General features: G+C 38.0%; 1 protein-coding gene across 7 annotated transcripts in view; it reads right to left on the reverse strand.

Moving 5' to 3' along the window:
• The window catches only part of lrp1bb (low density lipoprotein receptor-related protein 1Bb), a 308,534-nt gene that overhangs the window by 202,047 nt on the left and 86,599 nt on the right, over positions 1–19,888 (reverse strand). For 6 of the 7 annotated variants that reach the window (XM_016676720.1, XM_016676716.1, XM_016676714.1 and 3 more), the window contains exon 2: positions 15,677–15,799. The exons of the other annotated variant lie outside the window; for it this stretch is intronic. In XM_016676720.1, coding sequence (XP_016532206.1) covers positions 15,677–15,799 — 123 coding nt within the window. The remainder of the gene's footprint in view (positions 1–15,676; positions 15,800–19,888) is intronic. 7 annotated transcript variants of the gene reach the window in all.

The raw sequence follows: 19,888 nt of genomic DNA on the forward strand, positions 1-19,888 counted from the left end.
ATATATTGCAAAGTATTCACATCAGTTGTACTTTTACAATCTCACAGTTCAACATATTTTATTGGGGCATGTAATAAACCAAGTGGAAGGAAAATAATAAAATAAAAAAAAACCTGATAAATGCATACATTTGTTTCCAGCCCCTTTTACTCAAATACCCCCAAAAATCAATTGTGTATCCATTTGCTTTGAAAAGTCATTTAATGAGTAAATAGAAACCAATCCACAGCTCAGGTGGGAGAATGTGTTGACAGGGCAATTATTAGCTGTGCACTCCACAAATCTGGCCTTAATTGCCAAGTGACAAAAAAGAAATCCGTTTGCAGCTTGCCACAAGCCATGTGGAGGACACAGCGGCAGCGCGTGAAAGGCTCTGGTCAGATGAGATCGAAATGAAATGTGTCAGGCTACATGTAAACGGGATAAGTAGAGAAAAAAAAAACCCACTACATCTACTCAAAGACATCATCTCCATGGTATAACAGGTTTGTGGCAGGAACAGGGAAGTGTTCAGTCAGTGGAAAACTGGATGGAGAAAAAGCAGCAGAAAGTGTATTAGATGACATCAAAACTTGGAACCAGAGAAGAGGTTCAACTTCCTGCAGGGCAAGGACCCTAAGCTTACAGCCAAAACTGCAATCAAATGTTTTAGGTGAAAACATATTTTCGTTGTAGGATGTCCAGATTTGAATTCATTTCCTAAATGATGACAAGACCTTCAGGCTAGTTTGGAGATACCCTACAATTCTTCAGCTGCAAATGGACGAAAATGGCGGTGCTACAAAGATTTGACTCTTTAAGGCTGAGAACTGTCAGATTGTGTAAAATTCCTCCTCCCCTTTCTAATTAAGGTCTTAAATGTGTTGGTCTATCACACAACGTCCCAGTAAAAACACTGTTGTTATGTGGAAAAACATGGGGAAATGTTTGTCAGGGTATAAACAGTTTTGCAAGAGACTTTATATAAAATGTTAAATTAAAATTTAATACAGAGTTCTAAAGTTTATGGAAAAGTATAAAGAAGGGAAGAAGATGAAGGAAAAAGGTTAGTCTTCACAGAACAAGCCATCCCTCACCTGAGTGTCCATTTGGCAAATGTGCTATTTAACACGCAGCTCTAAGGGTCTGTGACGGCAAAACAGTCCTGTCAGCCTCTTTTTTCTGGTTTCTCGCCACATGGGTTCTAATCTAATGTGATAAGGGGAGGGATGATGCATGAATATTCAGTGGCGCTGATCTGTTATGCAGGGGTATACAGATGGTCTCTTAACAGCTGAGGTGGACAGAATCCCTGTATTATGTTCCAAACTACTGTACTATACTTCAGTTACTCAAAGTCAAAGAGATAAGATAGTTTGTTTGTCCTTTGTTTGACTGCAAGGTGCTAAAGTCATTTAAATCCCAGACTTTGCTTCATGTATGCATGCAGAGACCTCCGCAGCACTTTAGCTTTATAAAAATAAGGTTTCTTTTGAAGCATTTAGCAGAAATAAAGAAGCATCTAAACTATGATTAACTTATAAAGAGATGTCAGTTTTACAATGACAGCCTGCGATTCAACCAGTAAAACCCAATAAATGCATTTGTGTGTGTGTGTGTGTGTGTGTGTGTGTATTATACTCCCAATTCCCTGGAACATTTGGCTGCGATCACAGGCAGCAGAAAGAATATGTGACATTTTATTTAACATCACAAGAGGGATCACAAATGTTACCGCAATGCCTTTTATAATGTGGCCTTACACCGATCACGTTTCAGATGTTTTCCAAATACCAACTCACACATCACTGCTTGACACCGCAACTTCAAACATATCATTACTCTCCTCTGGCTCTCCAACAGCACAGCTGCTGAGATCTAAGGTAATCAAACTCTCAGTTGTTTTTTTACATAAGTGAAAACTAGGTTTGAGAGCATTCTAAATATAAAATGCTTCTGAGAGATTAATCTTGTCCTTCTTCTGAACTCTAAATTTGATGGGTCATAGTAGCCTAGTATTTTGTGGAGGCTGCACAAATTTCTAGGAATCATATCAGTTTTTCTTAGGCTTTTTACACAAGAGTGTGTAAAAGTCATCAAGCTTCACTCTGCTGGGGGAAACCACAAGTCCACACTAAAACTCAAAATGTTTCCTCTGACTCTGTTTGCACGGATAGCTGGTTCCAATGGTTTTAATTGCAATCAGTAAACATGTACCGTTTTGTCACATGGCAATCACAACTTCAATGTATGTAATTTCAATTGTATGTTCCTGACCAACATAATGTTCATAAAGGCGAAGTGGAAGAAAATTGGATCCAAAGCCTTGAAAAACCTTTACAAGTAAGAACAGAAAAGTGTGGCATGCATTTTTATTCAGGTGATTGCTGGATTTCATTTAGGGGAATCAGAGTAAAGGGTGTTAAATACCAATGCCAAAAGTTTTACTTCTGAGACATTTGGAAAATCATTTCCTTTTGCTTCACAATTATTAAAGCTTTGTTTGATCATATAAGAGCCAGATAAATCACATTTAGATTTGTGGCTGCTAGTTGACAACGTGTGAAAAGGTTTCAGTGGGATCAATAGATGTATGTAGAATTAAAATTTCTGTGCCAAATGAACTGAATTGCTGAAGCCCAATACTCTTGTTTGTGTGAAAACTCCTAACATAACTGAATGAAACTTAAATTACAGCTCAGTTTGACACACTCTAAGAAGTTTATCATATAGTGTGCTTTTCACCTTGATCATCTTAAAGTTTTGAGTCCTAACTCTCAGTAAATTTATAAGTGTGAGTTCATTTAAAGCAGTGGTACACAACAGGCATTTCTTGTTCACTTAAGAGCCACACATCTCCCAAGGTGGGGTTAATGTGAAGTTAAAATAACCAAGAAGTATTAATTAAGTCATGCGGTGAACCAAAATAATACTAGCTTCATGTGGAAGGCATTTACAAAATAACATAAAAAAAAAATAACTAGAACTGGAACCGCCAAATGCAGAGCAGGGTCATCTACATTGATTTGGGTACTCAGAAGCTCCTGGGCAAGTGGGAAGAAATTAACATGAAACATAATGAGACCAACTGATTCTTTTTATGTGTTGTAGGTATGTGTGTTTCGCCAACCATTGATGTTAGGGTAAAAGATTCCTGCTTCCTGAAATGTCATAGTTTATTTCTTATTATGATATCTAAATTATGCTTTGGTACATGGTAACAGAATTCATAAGTTTTAGAGTTACACCTTGAAGGGTTTGCAACAATATTTTGCATGTTATCTGAAGGAACAAAATCTGCGGATCAGTTTTACATTTGTAATCGCATTATTACAAAAAAAAAGAAAAAAAAAAAGTTACTGATCCAACCTATGTTTCAGACAGTTTTTGCAGTTTCCTGGCAACAAAGCCAACAGCCAAATTGTGGGCAGATGCAGAAGAATGGAGTAAACAAGAGCAAAGTTTTCTACCAACACAGCCTTGTTTCACTACATGCAAAGTACTGTTCCCTCTCCCTGGGCTGTGTCTTTAAAAGGCGCAGTGGTCCTAACAGCAAGGGCTCTTTAAAAGGATTATTCTCTTGTGTGACCTTTATATACCTGGCATTTAGAAAACTGTACTCAGCCAAAAAGTTGTTTTTTTCTGTATTTGTCCATATTTGTTAAAAAAAAACTCCATATATAAATAAAACAGCTTCTATATGGCAAACATTTGCAAAGTAATACAGAATAAGGTGCTTTACATGTGACAGGTCTTTAGCACTAACATCTCAACAAGTACCATTTTATTTTTCATTTGATTAATTGAAACAATTAACAACCAGCCTGCTCCATAATTTAAAATGAACATCTTCCCAGCGAGAAGATGTTCAAAGACCAAAAATCAGCAACTATAGCCAAGTAAGAGTGTTGTAGGCACTAAAACCACTCGTCCATTCTTCATTTTAATGATCCTGATTTAGCCACAATCTAAAGCTTTTGAATCTTCTTCTGGATTGAATGGTTTATCAATCTTTCTCAACTCTTAGCTTTGAAGCCGTGTCACTTGAAAACCAAAATGGAATTATAATATATCAATGATGACATAAGGTAAGTGGCAACAAAGAGACATTGCTAATAGATTATCAAAGAAAACTGATGAGACAAAGAACTTCTCAAGTACTGCATGGTTTGCTAATTTAAAGACAGAAAAGTTTTTGGAAGGAATGGGAGTCCTGGCGAATGCTTGTGCTCATTAAGATAATGCCTCTCAGAACTATGAGAAAAGTTACTACATCTACTTAAATACTGCCATCATTTTAGTTTTTGTATTACAAGTTTTGTTACAAGCAGTTCGACAGTGGAGATTTAATATGCTTGCGACAGCGTAGCTAAATCTCTAGACAGGGTATCAGACAGTTAGGTCTCAGAGCTACGGCTCTCAGATGGTACTTCTCCTGATTTTATTCTCCTCTATTGACAAATTCCCATAAAAAAATATTTATTTTATGGGCTTAGAGTAAAGATTTCAATATTGTTACAATTGTCTTGGGTTTTCATTATGTTACACACAAATCAATCCCTGAGTTCAGAACTCTGTATGAGACAACATCACCCTTTGGTAACTTTTGGCGGTGGGTCCAGCTGCTTTAGGCTCATTTTATTTATTTTAGGCAGTTTTTTTAACCTCTAAGTTAATGTTGGATTACTGTAAAAAAAAAAAAAAAAGAAAAAAAAAAAAAAAAAAGGATATAAGTATAGTTTTTCACATCGCATTTCTAAAACGCATTCCATTTATTTTTTCATTACGGAATATGTAGAATATTACAGATGATCAGTATTACAGGTTTTATGTTAGGGGACAGAGTAAAAGCCAAATCAATCAACACCTGCAAAGTCCCTTGGAACCTATTTCCTCTTTTTGCAATAACTCTGTTTGCTGCAAATGCTGAGCATTCTTTCCTTCCTATTTCCAGGTAAAACTCTCTGTTTCATTTCACTGAGCAGTGGAATAGAGTCAGGCATTAACACTCATGACACCCTGGTTTCACTGCACAGCAAAGAATCAATACATAAGTCTACTAAGAAGAACGGGAGCCTGCAGGACAATTTAGCAAAGCTTAGCTTAAAAAAAAAAAAAAAATGGAAAAAAAAAAATTATGCAAAAAAACTCAACTTTTTTGAGACAAGAGCTACCTAATTAATATTGAGAACTTTCTCAAAGTCTAGCCTATACATAATAATTCATTTTAGGAGCAACAGCAAAGCTGGTCAGAGTTGATTTGATGATAGAATAAGCCAAACAAGACCTTATTAGAGGGCATTTTAAAGGCAAAGGACACTTGAACATGGGGCAGAGGTTCACATTCACACTGAGCAACCATTAACTTAGAGAGTTACAACAGAATATCTTAATTCAAATCATATTAAACAGTCAAAAACATATTGTGCTAAACTTCAATTGAGAATATGTAGCAAAACTTGAGAATATCTGTTCATAGATGATCACCATCCAGCCAAAATGAGCTTGAGCTTTTTTGGTTTTGTTTTAAAGTCATTGGGCAAAGCTACATTTTTTGGACATGCTAAGCTGCAATATTCACTGCAGACTTGCAAATGACTAGCTGTAGTTTCAGAGAAGATTAGTGCTATTGAAAGGAGCTTTATACATTTGTATGTCATATTTTGAAAAATATTTAACAGTAAAAAAAATATGTATAGTTTTCTTTCCCCTTTACAGTTATTGACCACTTTGTGTTGGTTAAAAATAATAATAAAAAAGCCCAATAGATTATATTAAAGTTTGGAACTTTAGTCAAATGGTTCAGGGGTGTCAGTACAAAGTATCTCAAATGTGCATTCGTGCTTTTGTTGTGGTTTAATGGAAAAGAAAGTAAAACTGTTGGTCAAGACACACACTATGACTGATCTGTTGTTTAGACAGTTTGTTTATTTTGTGAGGTTTGCTGCACATTCTATTATACTTTCTCACTGTGAAGGCGAATTACAGACAGACCTCATGTTGACGCTGAGGCTCTTGATGAATATTTATTGTGCTTTTGCTGCCGGTGTAAATGATGTTGAGACTCAGTAACTTGGCTTTGCCCTTGACTGTTTGGTGACATGTGCATCTGAGCCCAGCAGGCCAGCTTTCCTCAGCAGGGAATCCTGCTGATTCCTGATTGTGTTGGTTGTATTTTATATGAGATTTGATTGCTAAGTGGTTTATGATTATATCCAATGTTTGTTGGGATTTGCTTTTATTTACCTCACAATAACACTCGTACTAAGTTTGTGTACCATCCAGTCTAAGAATGAAAGAGATGTGCCACTTCATATTTTCAGCCATTTATTTCAGATAAATTTCACTCTGGACTATAAATAAAAAAGAAATAAGAAAAAGAGGACGCTCATGTTTTTGTGTCTTGGCATATTCAGGCTCATTACAATTATGTTGGAATATACTTAAATAGAATAAAATCGAGTATTCACTGGGACAGGTGTTGGTCCATCCTGACAACTCTAGGCAGACAGTATTAAAATCACTAGAAACATCAAAGAACATGATCCTCACAGAGCTTCTGGGTGAGTGAGAGCCCAGTGAAGGAGACAGATGATGGCATCATCCACTCTGATGCCAGGCTGGTGGAAAAACTGCAACAAACACAATTAAGAGCAATTAAGAGCTCCCCAGGATGGTTGAGGACCAACATCAGGTAATATTTCAGTGCTACTGGACTGTAGCTGAAGAGGTCCCTGAAATGTGTGGTCTTCAACACTAGTAACACACAGAAGGTCTTCCACCACTGTGGTACTTTTCCTAGCCTCAGGGCCACATCGAACATGCATCTTATGGTACCACACAGTTGATCTAGACCAAGCCTCAGGAGCTGTTAGCTGATGCCATCCAGCCCTTAGGCCTTTTGCACCTTGATCTCTCACAGTTCGTTCTTCACCTGAAGTGTTGTAAGGGACAGGGTAGTGGTGTGGGAGGGAGTCCTCTGAAGTGGAATGGGAGTGTGATGGCTGAGAGCTGAGAGGTGTGAAGTCCAGGGAAGAAAAACAGGCAGCTGTTGAAGATAAGGGGGATTGCAGCAGGAGAGATAGAGCTGGGGGAGGGGCGAGAGAATGATCAAACCTGTTGAAGAACTGGTTCAGATCCTTTGACCACCATAAAAAATAAAGACATAAAAATCTGCAGCAGCACAGTGAAGGTCTTCACATTCAGTGAAGGTCTGAATGTAAAAATATTGAAATCCATTACTGCTACAGTCAATTTTTAAAAGAGCTGGAATCTACTTAAATGCTTCGTTTTTTAAAAAGCATACACAAATATCAGCTTTTTAATATGCAGTGTGGAAGCTTTCGCTAACTAGGAGTATTTGCTTCTTAAACAGATGAACTTTCTATTAAGTGTAAAAGCTAAAGTCTAGCACAACATTTTATGCATTGATTTTAGAATAAATGTGTAATAACACTATGGTGATGCAGGTTCAAAATAAGAATAATAATAACTACTTTTATGTATAAAAATTACAAAGTATTAATTGCAGCAATAAACAGAATTTCTACTTTGTTTAATTTCGCATCAGTGACCTAATTTGAAATTTGTCTAATGCTAAAACACATAAAACGTTCCTTTTTGATAAAGACTAGCGTTAGAGTGGCTGTGATTATCCTGAGCTCTCTTAGCTAATTTCTCATTTCTTTTTCGCTCCATGTAAGCTACAACCGGCCAGGTGTTTTGTTTAGCTGTGAGGCCTTCCTTGAGGAAGGCATCTGCTGAGATACTGCTGCCACAAACATTACCCCTCCCCTGCTATTAACGTTTTACTTTCTTTTAACCCCTTAACATGCAGCAGAATGCCTGCATGCTGTTTTTCTATTATGTTTTCTAGAGGTGAGAGTTAAGGAGTTTTAACATAGAAAGTACCCCTACATCAATTTGTTTTCTGCTTTTTGTGAGCCATTACTGCAAAGTTCATGCTCATATTTACATGAACATAAGTAATCAGAATGAAAGGCCAGTCAGAATAAAAAACGTGTGAAAGTGCATGAATGAAACTGCACACTTCAGCTGAATTTTAGGTGTGGTGTTTGGAACGGGGCCTTCTTTTAGCACCCTCTCAATTCAAGTTAATATTACCTCACAACAGAGAATGACGCCCAGCTCCTGAATGATTCCTTTGCTGTTTTTAAACACCCAAACCAATGTTCTTGACAGTGTGGAAAGTTGAACACGACTGGGTGTTGTAACAGGACAATGAAACCAAACGGACTTCAAGACTGGTTTAGGAAAAGATGAAGCAAGCAAACTTCAGACTTTTAGGGTGGTTGTGACGTGTAGGCCAAGCTTAGTTCAATTCAAATTCAATAAAAAAAACAAAACAACAGTCAATTTAACAGGAAGAGTGGTTAAATATCTAACCAAAACAAAATGTAACCACAAAAAAGGTGAAGAATGCCTCCAATTACTAAGCAAAATGTATACAAATATTAATGTGGATGTACATTTGACTCAAACTTATGCATTAGATATTTGTTGTTATAATTGTAACACCATTTCACTCTCCTTTGATAAGTGTATGTAAGTTTCTCAAAAACACTGCATATTGAGTCAATGTATAAAAGGCATTTCAAACAATTCATGCTGATTTACATTCAAGTCCAGCACCTCCTTTCTTGTGAGCTGAATGACACTTGTGATTCTGATTACAGGATAACATTCTCAGCTGGAGTCCTGCTATGGTTAACTCAGTGTGCCTCTGTGTCTGCTGTGAATTAGCTTTTGCCTTAGCTATGCTTTTCTTTCCTGCTGCACCAGCAGGGGAATAATGTAGATTTTAATACTTAAATGTCAAACTGACTCCATGACAGCAGGCATGTTAAGTTTATAAAATATGCTCTTTTTCTTTGGTTCTTAAGGTGACAAGCTGGGACGTAGTCCTTCACAACATTCGTAGTTGGAGGGAATACAGAGGGGAAAATGTGTCAGTGCAGCTTAGTCGCTAAGATGGGGGGTTGTGAGAGCAAAGACAAAGCTGTAGCGTGCTCCTCCCAGTGCATCACTTCTGACAGGAATGAGACATAGTGTGGGTACAAGATTGTCACCAGGCAACAAAATTCTTGCACTAATAGTTTTGCCAAAAGACAAATGCTCAAACATATGGAAATCTGCTAAACAACATCGGGAGGGGCAACGAAACTGAGAGCATGAAAATGAGACTGGTGACAAAAATCTAGATTTTTCTTTAATATAACTATCACATTTTGACAGAAGGATTTAAAAAATGATAATTATAAATGAATAACTCTGAGTGTCTAGGCAAATACAGATCAAACACACAACATTCGTTGCATCTGTTTCCTTGAACAGTGGATGGAACAGATGGGACAAGCCTGCAGAAATGTGGCAAAGGTACCAGGGAGGACAAACAATGAAAAAAAGTGTCTTATTTCAAAGATTTGCATATTTAATAAAATCAAGCAAAATTCACACAGTACGACTGGCTAAACGTGTGCTCAGTTAATCATGCTGATTTTAAATGACACTGAATGTGTTCTTAAATTTATTCCACAAGACAAGAAAGAGGAGAAGAAACAAACATGATTTCAAACTAATCTTTAACATGATAGTACGCTAAGAATCTTAAATGTTTTTGAAACAACATAATATAGCCTTAGAGCTTTCTGATCCGTCACTTAAAGAACACCACTTTGAAAAGGAAAGAAAAGGAACTAGTGGTCTTGCAGATATTTTAAAAAAAAAAAAACTGTCGAGATAGAAAGCCTTTAGAGAATGATTTTCATAATATGTAGACATTTTCTTTATGAGCCAACAGAAGGCTGAGATCTTAGAAAAATGGTACATAATGCAAAAAGGACAGTCCTTTAGCTCAATAACACAGTGCTACGCTACATTACCCCCTAAACCTCCAGTCTACTGGCGCCAATTCCCTGGAGAACCAGACACATTAGTGATACATTTATTTCAATATGGGGCCTGCCAGATAAACTGCCCTGCAACAAGTTGGTAGGAAGATTCTAAAGCATAATTATAGACACAGCAACTCCAACCCAGATAAATTGTTTAGTGATCCTACAAGTCTTTTGTCAGTTATACCTCCAAATACTTATTTGGCAGGTATGATTGACATTATTTTTATTTGTATATTTTTCTTTCTCATTTTATTAAACGATAAAAGACTGTATAGTCCTTGTGTGAAATTCAAAGAAAAATCCTCTTAGTCTCTTTTTTTTTTGCCTGTTATTGAGTTCAGTATAACATATGAACCAGTGATATTACAGTAAATGGCAAACCTATTTACATGAGTAGTTGTTCATGCGTTATTTACTTTGATGTCCCATTTCTTTGTGAACTCTTACCAATTTCTATTAACATTATGACTTACAAAACACTTGATATGAGATATGATACATAAACTTCAATATTAGGACTATAGATTCCCTCAATAAAAATATGTCAGTCTACATACAGCACACAATGGGTGAAAATAAGCAAAAGAGCTCTGAAATAAATGCAAATCTGAATCTATATGTAAATGTAAATATACAATTTCAGGCACATAATCTCATACCAAAAAAAAAAAGAAAAGAAGAAAAAAAAAGGAGAAAAGTCAAATATTTAATTTAAGAACACACAAGACAGGGACAGATACATCCCACATACAATACTGTACTTTTATACATTTACAATTCCTAAGAGTACAAATTCCTGTCACCACCGTCACCATTGCCCACATTTTTTGGGTGCCAATAGATGTGAAGGAAACCACCCCTCCTTTGCAATCAACACTTAAAATTTCAAAACTATAATATTGTCTGCAGTTGTTAGGGCAACCAAATGTAATAGTGCGCCATTGTAGTGGTTGGACCTGACAAGAAGAAAGCAAATTGATAACACTCAATAGAACAATGACAGAGACAGACATGACGTAGAAATTGTCTATTTTAATTACACTTCTTGTTTTTTTTAAGCTTTCTGTTGAATAGGCATGGATTTATAATTAGAAAACTCAGGGGAAGGCTCCTCAGGGAAAGGCACTGGGTGATGTATCCTCCCCTGTTGGTGAAGAAAAATCAAACGAGAAAGCCCTGAGAGAGAGAGCTGACTTTGAACAGCCGTCATCCCACTTCGCCTCCAGAACCCCGAGATCAACAATGGCAACGATTAGGTCAAGCCAATCATCATCCATGAAACACAGCTCCTGTGCCCATGTTTTTGAAGTCAGCCACTGACCCCTTTTATTGTCTCTTCCTCTGGGAGTGACAATTCAATCAGAGGATTCACTGGTCTCCATGTTCACCAGATCCACAAAGCTCCTTATGGCAGCACAACTAAGAGGAGCCAAAAGTCCATGAAATCCTTTCCTAAAGGATTCATGATGGATTTAGCTTCTAAATATTCTCTGCAAGCGTGAAGCATCAATATAGGAAGGGAGTAAATGCTGACAGCCATTAGCACAAGGAAAATGTTTTTATGACACCAGAACAAGTTTTATATAAAATGAATTATGACTGTCCCAGTTTATCGCAAACGCACAGCAAATAGCAAAACCAAGTGTCTCAAGACTGCCTTGACATTTAGACGTCCTTTTAAGTTTGATGCACAAATTAAGAGATTATGCTTCACTTTGCATTTGTTTCATCTTTCCACCGCAACTGCTGAAGGAGTAGCGTCGTCCAAAGAGAAAAAGGTTTGAAAAAGGAATGACAAAAGGTGCTAAATTACTTTTATCTAGGTCTTTCTTTTGTCATTCATGAAGACCAGCTGCTTTCTCTGATTCATGAGTTACTGGCATCAGCTGTCCGTTCCTGTGAGCCTAGCAGCTGAATGGATAAGCTCTTGTCTCCTCCTAGACTCTGGCTATTCCAATCTAAAGCCACCTTTCTTCCCTGTTTCCCAATAATCCCTGAAGTCCTAGTGATTACATCTCCCTGACCAAGCAGAGCAAGGGAGAGAGAAGCAATGTGTGCCACTGTTTTTATATATCTAGATGACAAGAGTTTAATATATGACCTCATCTCCTTCTTAAGATATTAAACCCTCTACGTGTAAGACCCACAATATTGTGTCAAATCAAAGCAAGCCTGCTTGCTGCTCCACAATATGCCGAATTTCCGCTGCTTTTATTTCAATTCAGGGACTGGGATCTGAAACGAGGGCTTTTCCTCCACAGCTTTCTGCAATCCTTGGTATTATTTAAGAAGGCAGAGTGCATTTCAATCCTGTCTTTTGTTTGTTGGGTAAAGCTGATCTAATTCCCTTTCTATCGAGGCATAATCCACGGTAATACGGCACCAATTTCTTTAGATGAATATGCAGGGTCTTCTTCCTGCAGGCTTAGTAAATAAAACTGTGCCAACATTAATCAAAGTGATAATTAATTGCATTTTGGAGATTATATCTCTTGGCCCCCAGTCACTGTGTGGAATCTCTATATTAGATATATTCATATTGTATTCAAAAATCTTCACTTGTAAAGGGCTAACTAGAGATTTTGTCCCTTAAAGCTGCAGCTACTGTTGTAATAAAATGTAGCGGCTAACCTTCTCTTGAAACGTGCAATGGGATACTACATTTAATTAAACCCTTCTGCTGGCAAGCCAGTTAGTCAAACAGTGAACATTTCTCACTGTTTGACTAGAATCCCTAAATATATATAACCTATTAACACCTATTGGATTTCTACACATTTTGTCATGTTACAACCACAAATCTCTTATATTTAAGTGGGATTTTAATACATAGATTGACACATATTACCCCATAGTTTTATGAAATTTGTGATTTTCCAAAATTTCTCTTCATATAAAAAATTCTGTCTATTTAATGTAAACACTAGACACAACCTCCTTTGCTTGCAATGACAACAGTGCCATCTGTCATGACACGAACTCACCAGTTTATCTCTCCCTGCTGAAGAAAAGCCTCTCCCCAGCATGATGCTGCCAGTACAATGTTTTACCAGAAGGGATGATTCAGCCGGCATGGAGTGCAGTGTAGGCAAAGATTGTTTTCGTCTGGTTCAGAAAGTTCACTTTTTGTGTCAGTTGTACAGAGAACAACCAATTATTCCACCCATTTGCTGAATCTCACATGGCTTGCACCCCCCCCAGATAAGCTGCGGGCATTTTCACAGTTTCTCTGGTTAATGCTCTTCTTGCACATCCTACCGGTTCAGGAACGGGCCATGTCCCTTTCTATTTTTTGGATGACAGATTGAACAGTGCAGCATTAGTTCTTCCAAGCTTTGTGCTGTTTAACCCAAACCTTGAATTTTGAAAATAAAAATGAGCATTACAAATGTTCTGTTTTCACAGGTGCATTTATACTAAAATCAAATTACAAACAAGGGTACTCCAAAGTCTGAAAGTAATGTGTTGCAATAGTTTTAAGTAGGGTTCAGACTAAAGCTGGCTAATTACAAATGCATGCTAGGCTTTTGAGATTTTACATACCATTTTTGTTTCACTTCAGTTATGTACTAGTGTCACAGAAATATTATACACCAAATTTTCTAGTTATGTGACAAAATGTGGAAGATATTACGGTATAATAATACTTTTGACACTGTATGAAACATTGTACATACATGAAGAAATAAAGTATCCCTTTTACTTAAATGTCCACAACTGGGCTGCTTTTTCTTAATTACAGTTTAAAACAAATTGCATTTTACATGTAATATTACAGTTTTATTTTATATGTGACTTGTGTTTCTGAAGTGTGTGCAGTTGACCTCTTGATCAGGTCACCCTTGTAAAAGAGACCTCGGTGTCAATGGGTTTTTAGCTGGTATAATAAAGGTTGAAGACAAAAATTTTCCTTTAGATGCTTTAGATCAACTAAGCACATGTCGTGACAAGGCATAAACCCACGTGCAAGATATTAAAGATAGACTGATATATAAGAATGAATGAAACACAACAACTCCCAAAGGACCCAGAGGAAGATGTGGCATGTCTTGGCACTGTGTTTGCTTGTGCTTTTGTAGTCTTGGGAACATACTCATTCTTTCTATTCCTCACCAGAACATGCAACACGTGTCTGGGTTGCATGTTCCTGTTGCTTTATCTCAGTATGCACAGAGGCCGGGAGAGTCGTTCGGCAAACCACCACCTCATTGCTTTCATACCCTCAGAGAACATGCAGGCAGCTGTGCGCGTGTTAACAGCTGGTAAATGTGTAATTATATCATTCTGAGACAAGCAGCTAAGCCTGTGTCTTTTTCTGCCGCACGCATCTTCATCTCAAAGTAACCTGCTTGATACACTGCCTTGCGCATGCTCAGGCATTAATAATTATTGCACACTTGCATACAATTTATGCACAGATGTCACTGCCAAAGCGATAAAGTCCTAATTACGCCCGATAACTCACACCAATGGAAGAACCTGGGCTGAATGTTAATAATTCAGTTTTGCTGCATTATTTGTTTTTGGCTGCGATCAGCTGCACGGCAGTCACAGTCTCATTGTGATTTACAAACGCTCATTCAGCCTATAATTCTGCTCTGTTTCTCCATTAAAGAAAATCTGTCACAGAAGTGTGTAAATAATAATCCCAGAGAGGAGTCACGCCACAAACAATTCTGAAGTGAAGGACAAGCGGAGGTTTAGCGGATTGCAGCTGGAAGTGTGAAGCCAAATATTCACAGTACAATAAAGGATTTACACTTTTTCACAGAGTAACACCCTTAATAAATTCATATATCTATTTTTCAAAGCTCTGAAGTACCAGCAGGCTTTCGTGCTTGTTTGTTTGTTTGTCTGACGAGTCTTTCCAATCACCTTGAAAACAGCTTAATTATATTTTTAGAGTTATATAAAGTACCAAAAAAAAACAACATAGAAAACACCGAGCTTTCACATCTAAGTAAGATGGTATTTATTATAAATAATAAATGCTAAACTATAAGCAGAAGGTATGTATCAGTCACGATGCTTCCCTCGGCCCCAAAGTCTCTCTCCTCACTCAAAACCCTATTTAAAATCTTTGTCAAGATTTTAAGGCCAGCATTTGCAGAAAACCTATGAGTTCAATAATACAGACCACAAGTTATTTTTCAAAAATGAATGACCAAGAATAAATTCAAGTAAACTACTGCATGGAAAGCTGTTTAAGGTAACGTTTTAAGAATAAACGGAATAGCCTTGTTTGGGAAGAAGGTGTTAATGGAGGGCAGTTTCTAGGGGAGAGAATTACTCCCTTTGGTGTTGCTTTGTAAAGCTGCAATGTTTTTTTTTTTTGCACAAATAACATAACTTGAAGGAAATCGGATAGCACAGAATGTGTAATTTTAATTTAAATGAGAGCAATGGTCATATGCCCAACGAGAATTATTCCATAAACTTTTTGATGTCTACAGAATGTGTGTCGCTTCTCTGCAACTTACCAAAGGGATTTTTTTAAAAACCAGTATTAGTTAGAGTGTTAAAGTTTGGCACCATTTCTAAAATTCTGATCCTGTGCGTTACAGAAAATCTACAAAAAAATATTTGTGAACCCAGTTCTTGTTTCTAAAAAACCCCTGGAGTGATTCATATAAAATAAATAAATTACTGGAAGCCCAAAATTAGACACTGACGTTCACGAAGAGTAACGAGAAGTCAAATTCTGACTGAAACGGTGTAATGGCATAATTACTCAGGACTTATTGGCATTCGTGTGGAATGGATGGAATGAATTGACTTACAGACATGATCAGTTTCGTCGGAGCCGTCGGGGCAGTCGGGCTCACCGTCACAGAGCCAGGCCTCGGGAATGCAGATCTGCTGGTCATGACAGTGAAACTCCCCTACGTCGCACAAGATGGGTTCTGGATGGCATGAGGAGAGGGGTGGGGAGGAATAGAAAAGATGCGGCATGAGGTGATGATGCTGGGCTGAAACATCAGGCTTTACCGAATAAAAACATGGTTTAGACGTCCACCTGGGTGAGAGTGAAGGAGAAAAGACATTTCTTGAACTGGAATCTAATGGACAAAATGTTAGGAAGTGGTTCTTGTGACAACAAAAAAACTTGAACGCTAGTGAAACAGATTACAAAAAAATAAAAAATAAAAAAATAAAAACCCTGGATAGTGCCGTTATTTATTGGTTGTAAATATTTAAAGGCTGACAGAAGAACACAGAACCCCCGTGTTTGTTTAGAGAGAGAGAGAAAAAAAGCTGATATTAACATTTTTGACAGCCACTCTCCTCCAACAAAGACACAATGTCCGATGTGACTCTGAAACTATTACAAAGCGTTGTGGCAAGTTTCTTTCTTATCTCCTTCTCTTCCGTGGCGTTGTGCTTTTATTTGATGGTGGAACAGGCGGTGTTCAGCGAAAGCCCAGTCAACTAAAAAGTCATCGTAGCCTTTCAATATAGAAAGCATCCATCAAAGCCCTGACATGTTTCCTGCCGGTAGCTGTCACAGACTCGGTTCGATCGCACTGCTGAATAACAAAAAGCTTTTGCAAAAGATTTGCCACTACAATGTCACCTGCCTCTACCGCTTTTCAGTGCCCAGCAAAAACGGTAATTTGTTTCTAAGCTTAACCTGCAGACAATCAGACTCAGCTCACAAAGTCCCTCCTCCTACTCACTCTTGCCATCTCCATCTTTTTTTCTTCTTCTTTTTTTCCTCCCTCAATGTGTTCCTAACCCATTAGAGGTAGGAGGGGAGCAAGTGGGAGATCAGGTCTGTAGCATCTGAACAGTGGGAGTGATAATTCAACGCACCGCTGCTCCCTGCCCCAGCACCCTCCAGCAAATTCGCTGCCCAGGGACAAATCTGAAAAGGTCAAACATCTCATCCATTCTGCCTCTTCTATTCCCACTGATGCAATATAGCTGATATCCAACAATTTAAATCAAGGTCCCCTTTGAAATATTCAGCCCCTTTTTTTCTCCCTCCAAACTCTTGAAAATCTACACAAAAGCTATTGAAAATAGAAAAAAAAGGCTTGTCATATAGGGCAACATGAACACTCAAGATAGATTTATGAGGGATTTTTTCATTCCTTTTAAATCGCTTCAGCGTAGTTTAACAGAACTATTGCAAATTGATTGAGAATCCTCAACCCTGGCTATGAGCTTCTCTGTATTCTAGTCAGAAGTGTCCAGATAATGTGTGTGAAATTAATATTAATTTCGGACTTTTAGTGGAGCTGTTCTTTTTTCAGGACACAAGGTTTTTAATGACATAACCTTGAACCCGTGGATGGAAGCCAGAGTACCTGGAGGGAACGAATGCATGCGCTGCTAAAACATGCAAACTCCATGCAGAAAGGACCAGCTGGGATTTGGGCCCAGAACCTTCTGGCTAAAAGGCAGCAGTGAACTGTGCCACAGTGCAACAACCTCCAAACATGCATACGCTAAATGTCTTCTAGAGAAAAGTTTTAAGATCAGATAAAAGAGTAAGTAATTTCTTAATGGCCCAAAATAAGTTTGGTCTGAACCTGTAGATCAGAGGAAATATTTACAATATCTTTATTTACAAAATCTCAATGTCCATCAGACATATATCAACGCACCACTGCGTTGATATATGTCAACACAGGGGGGCACATGCTACATTCCCACAACAGGCAAATGTGAACCCAAATCCACTTATTTAGCCTGTATGTGACTTATAGCTGACTTTTCCACCACAGTTCCAACCAAACAATTCCAGTCTTTTAACCAAAAAGCCATCTGATATGTGCCACTTCTATATGTGGTACTAATTCGGATATGTAACCAATTGATTTCAAAGCGTCTGCAGTCTGAACCTTCATGTTGCATTTCATCCAGCTTTTATGTTACTAATGTGAGACATATGTTATATTCCTGCACCAGAAAAAAATAATGGCTGAAAATCACAGTCTTATGTTCACAGATGTCTTTGTTACTGAAGCGCATCACATCACAATAAGACCACTCCTGACTCCTGATTACACATCCTAGCAGTCTTCCCTGTTTCAGAAATTGCAGTCAATACGCCAAAAAAGGCCGTTGCTATTAGTAGTGCTTTCTTTTTATCAGCTTCCTTCGTCCTGTTATGATATTGTGACAATACTGTCGGCTCCATTTGCTGAACAAACTTTGAAATCGATCCACGAATGGCTCCATCCATCATTACTTTCATAAACAGACTGCTGCATGACGTCAATATTGTTTTTGTTTTTTTTTTGCTTTAGGGACACAAAACCACTCGCACAGAGGTCTCATTGTGGTCAAGATTAAATAGCAGTATAAACGACCACCCAAAAACAATCGGATTTCAGTAGAAAATCGAAACTGAGCATCAAGACCTGCTGTTGGAACATAGCCATAGAGACATACAGGAAAAGCAACCGTGCACTCACTCACAACTTAAAAAGAAAAATCTTAGGGAGACCCGTTAATCTAACAATCATGGTTTTAGCCGGTGGGAGGAAGCCAGAGTGCCTCCAGAAAACCCATACATACAGAACATGCACACTCCGAGGTAATAGTGCTACCAAGTGCACCACTGTGCAGCATCTACATTAATCCCAGAAACATTATTTACACAAACTAGGAAAGCATTAATAAGCACATGCTGTGTTTGCAGTTGGCAAAGACACGTTCAGATTGATGAAGTTTCAAAAGGCCTGTCTTCTATGCCTTTCAAGTTGAATTGATTACCATTGAGAAGCAGAGTGCTGGTAACAGAAGGGCCATTTCCTCAAGCACTGAAGGAAGTCAGAAAAAAAGAAAAAGAGAAAAGAAAGAGAAAAAAAAAACAACAAAAATCGGTCCCTTCACCTCTGAGGAACCCAGTTACCGACTGATGTTCTACCTCCTTTCATGCTTCTTCATCTTCAAAGCTACGGGGCCAAATATGAGCCGAGCAAATGACCCCTTATGTCATTTCATCCTTTCATTCAGCTTTCCCCAAACAGCTTTTCTTTGTCAGGCAGCACAGCCCCAAAAGCTGCTGGAAGCAACAAAGGGACAAACACCGAGCTGAGGGAAAGTTACAGCTTGGTAGTATTTGCATTAGAAAGACACATGAAGGTGTAGCGTTACTCATCATCATATAATTCGGCATAATTCCATGCAAACATTACTGAAGTGTTGATTTCTATATTTTAAAAAATGCCACAGCAATCCTTTGTAAGTGGAAAAAACCACCCCAACAGGCTCCATTACCATAACAGTGGGAAATGCATAGCCGGCACTCAGCTGGGCACATTATCATGAGCACCATTCCTAACACCCAGCAGCCGCCACTGGCACAGCAGCGTGGCTCATTAAAGCTACCGAGTCTTTGAAAGGTGCCAGATTTTCGGAAGAAGAAAGGCTTGTTTGGAAAATCTGCAAACAGTGTTTGGGACATATATTATTATCAAGTTCTTTATTAAGATGAGATAATAGTTTCATACTGTTAAGCTACTCACAGCATATTCAGAATAATTTAACACAAATGCTAAGACGGCACAGCACACTTCCTCATGCGGCATTTAGCAGCGAGGCATCCACTGTCCCATTTGCTCATTCCTAATAAACTGTGAATTACACACAAGCTTAGGTCTTTATTTTTCTAAACAACATTATACGACAATGAGGTGTAAGCTACAGACCACTAAGACCTTCCAATCCCCTGAATTGCAATAAGGCGCACATTTCACAATATGCTACTTTGGATAAGTCTTAAGCCAAGCACCTATTCAAATAAGACCTAAGTTGAAGAAGCAGCAGTGCACAGCTCAAAGAGCCTTTTTTCCAAAACTATAAAAAGGAAGAAAACTGTTCACTCTGAATAGCAGTTTTTAAAGGAGATGTTACTCATCCAGCTTTTTTTTTTTTAAGTCTAGTAGTGTATGAATCTGAGGTTGTTAGAGTATTTCTCTTTGAGACATGAACCCATCCATCCATCCATTTTCTGAACACCCTTGTCCCTCAGTGGGGTC

The sequence above is a fragment of the Poecilia formosa genome, unplaced genomic scaffold (genome assembly GCF_000485575.1).
Source record: "Poecilia formosa unplaced genomic scaffold, Poecilia_formosa-5.1.2 Scaffold140, whole genome shotgun sequence".
Taxonomy (NCBI): Eukaryota; Metazoa; Chordata; class Actinopteri; order Cyprinodontiformes; family Poeciliidae; genus Poecilia; species Poecilia formosa.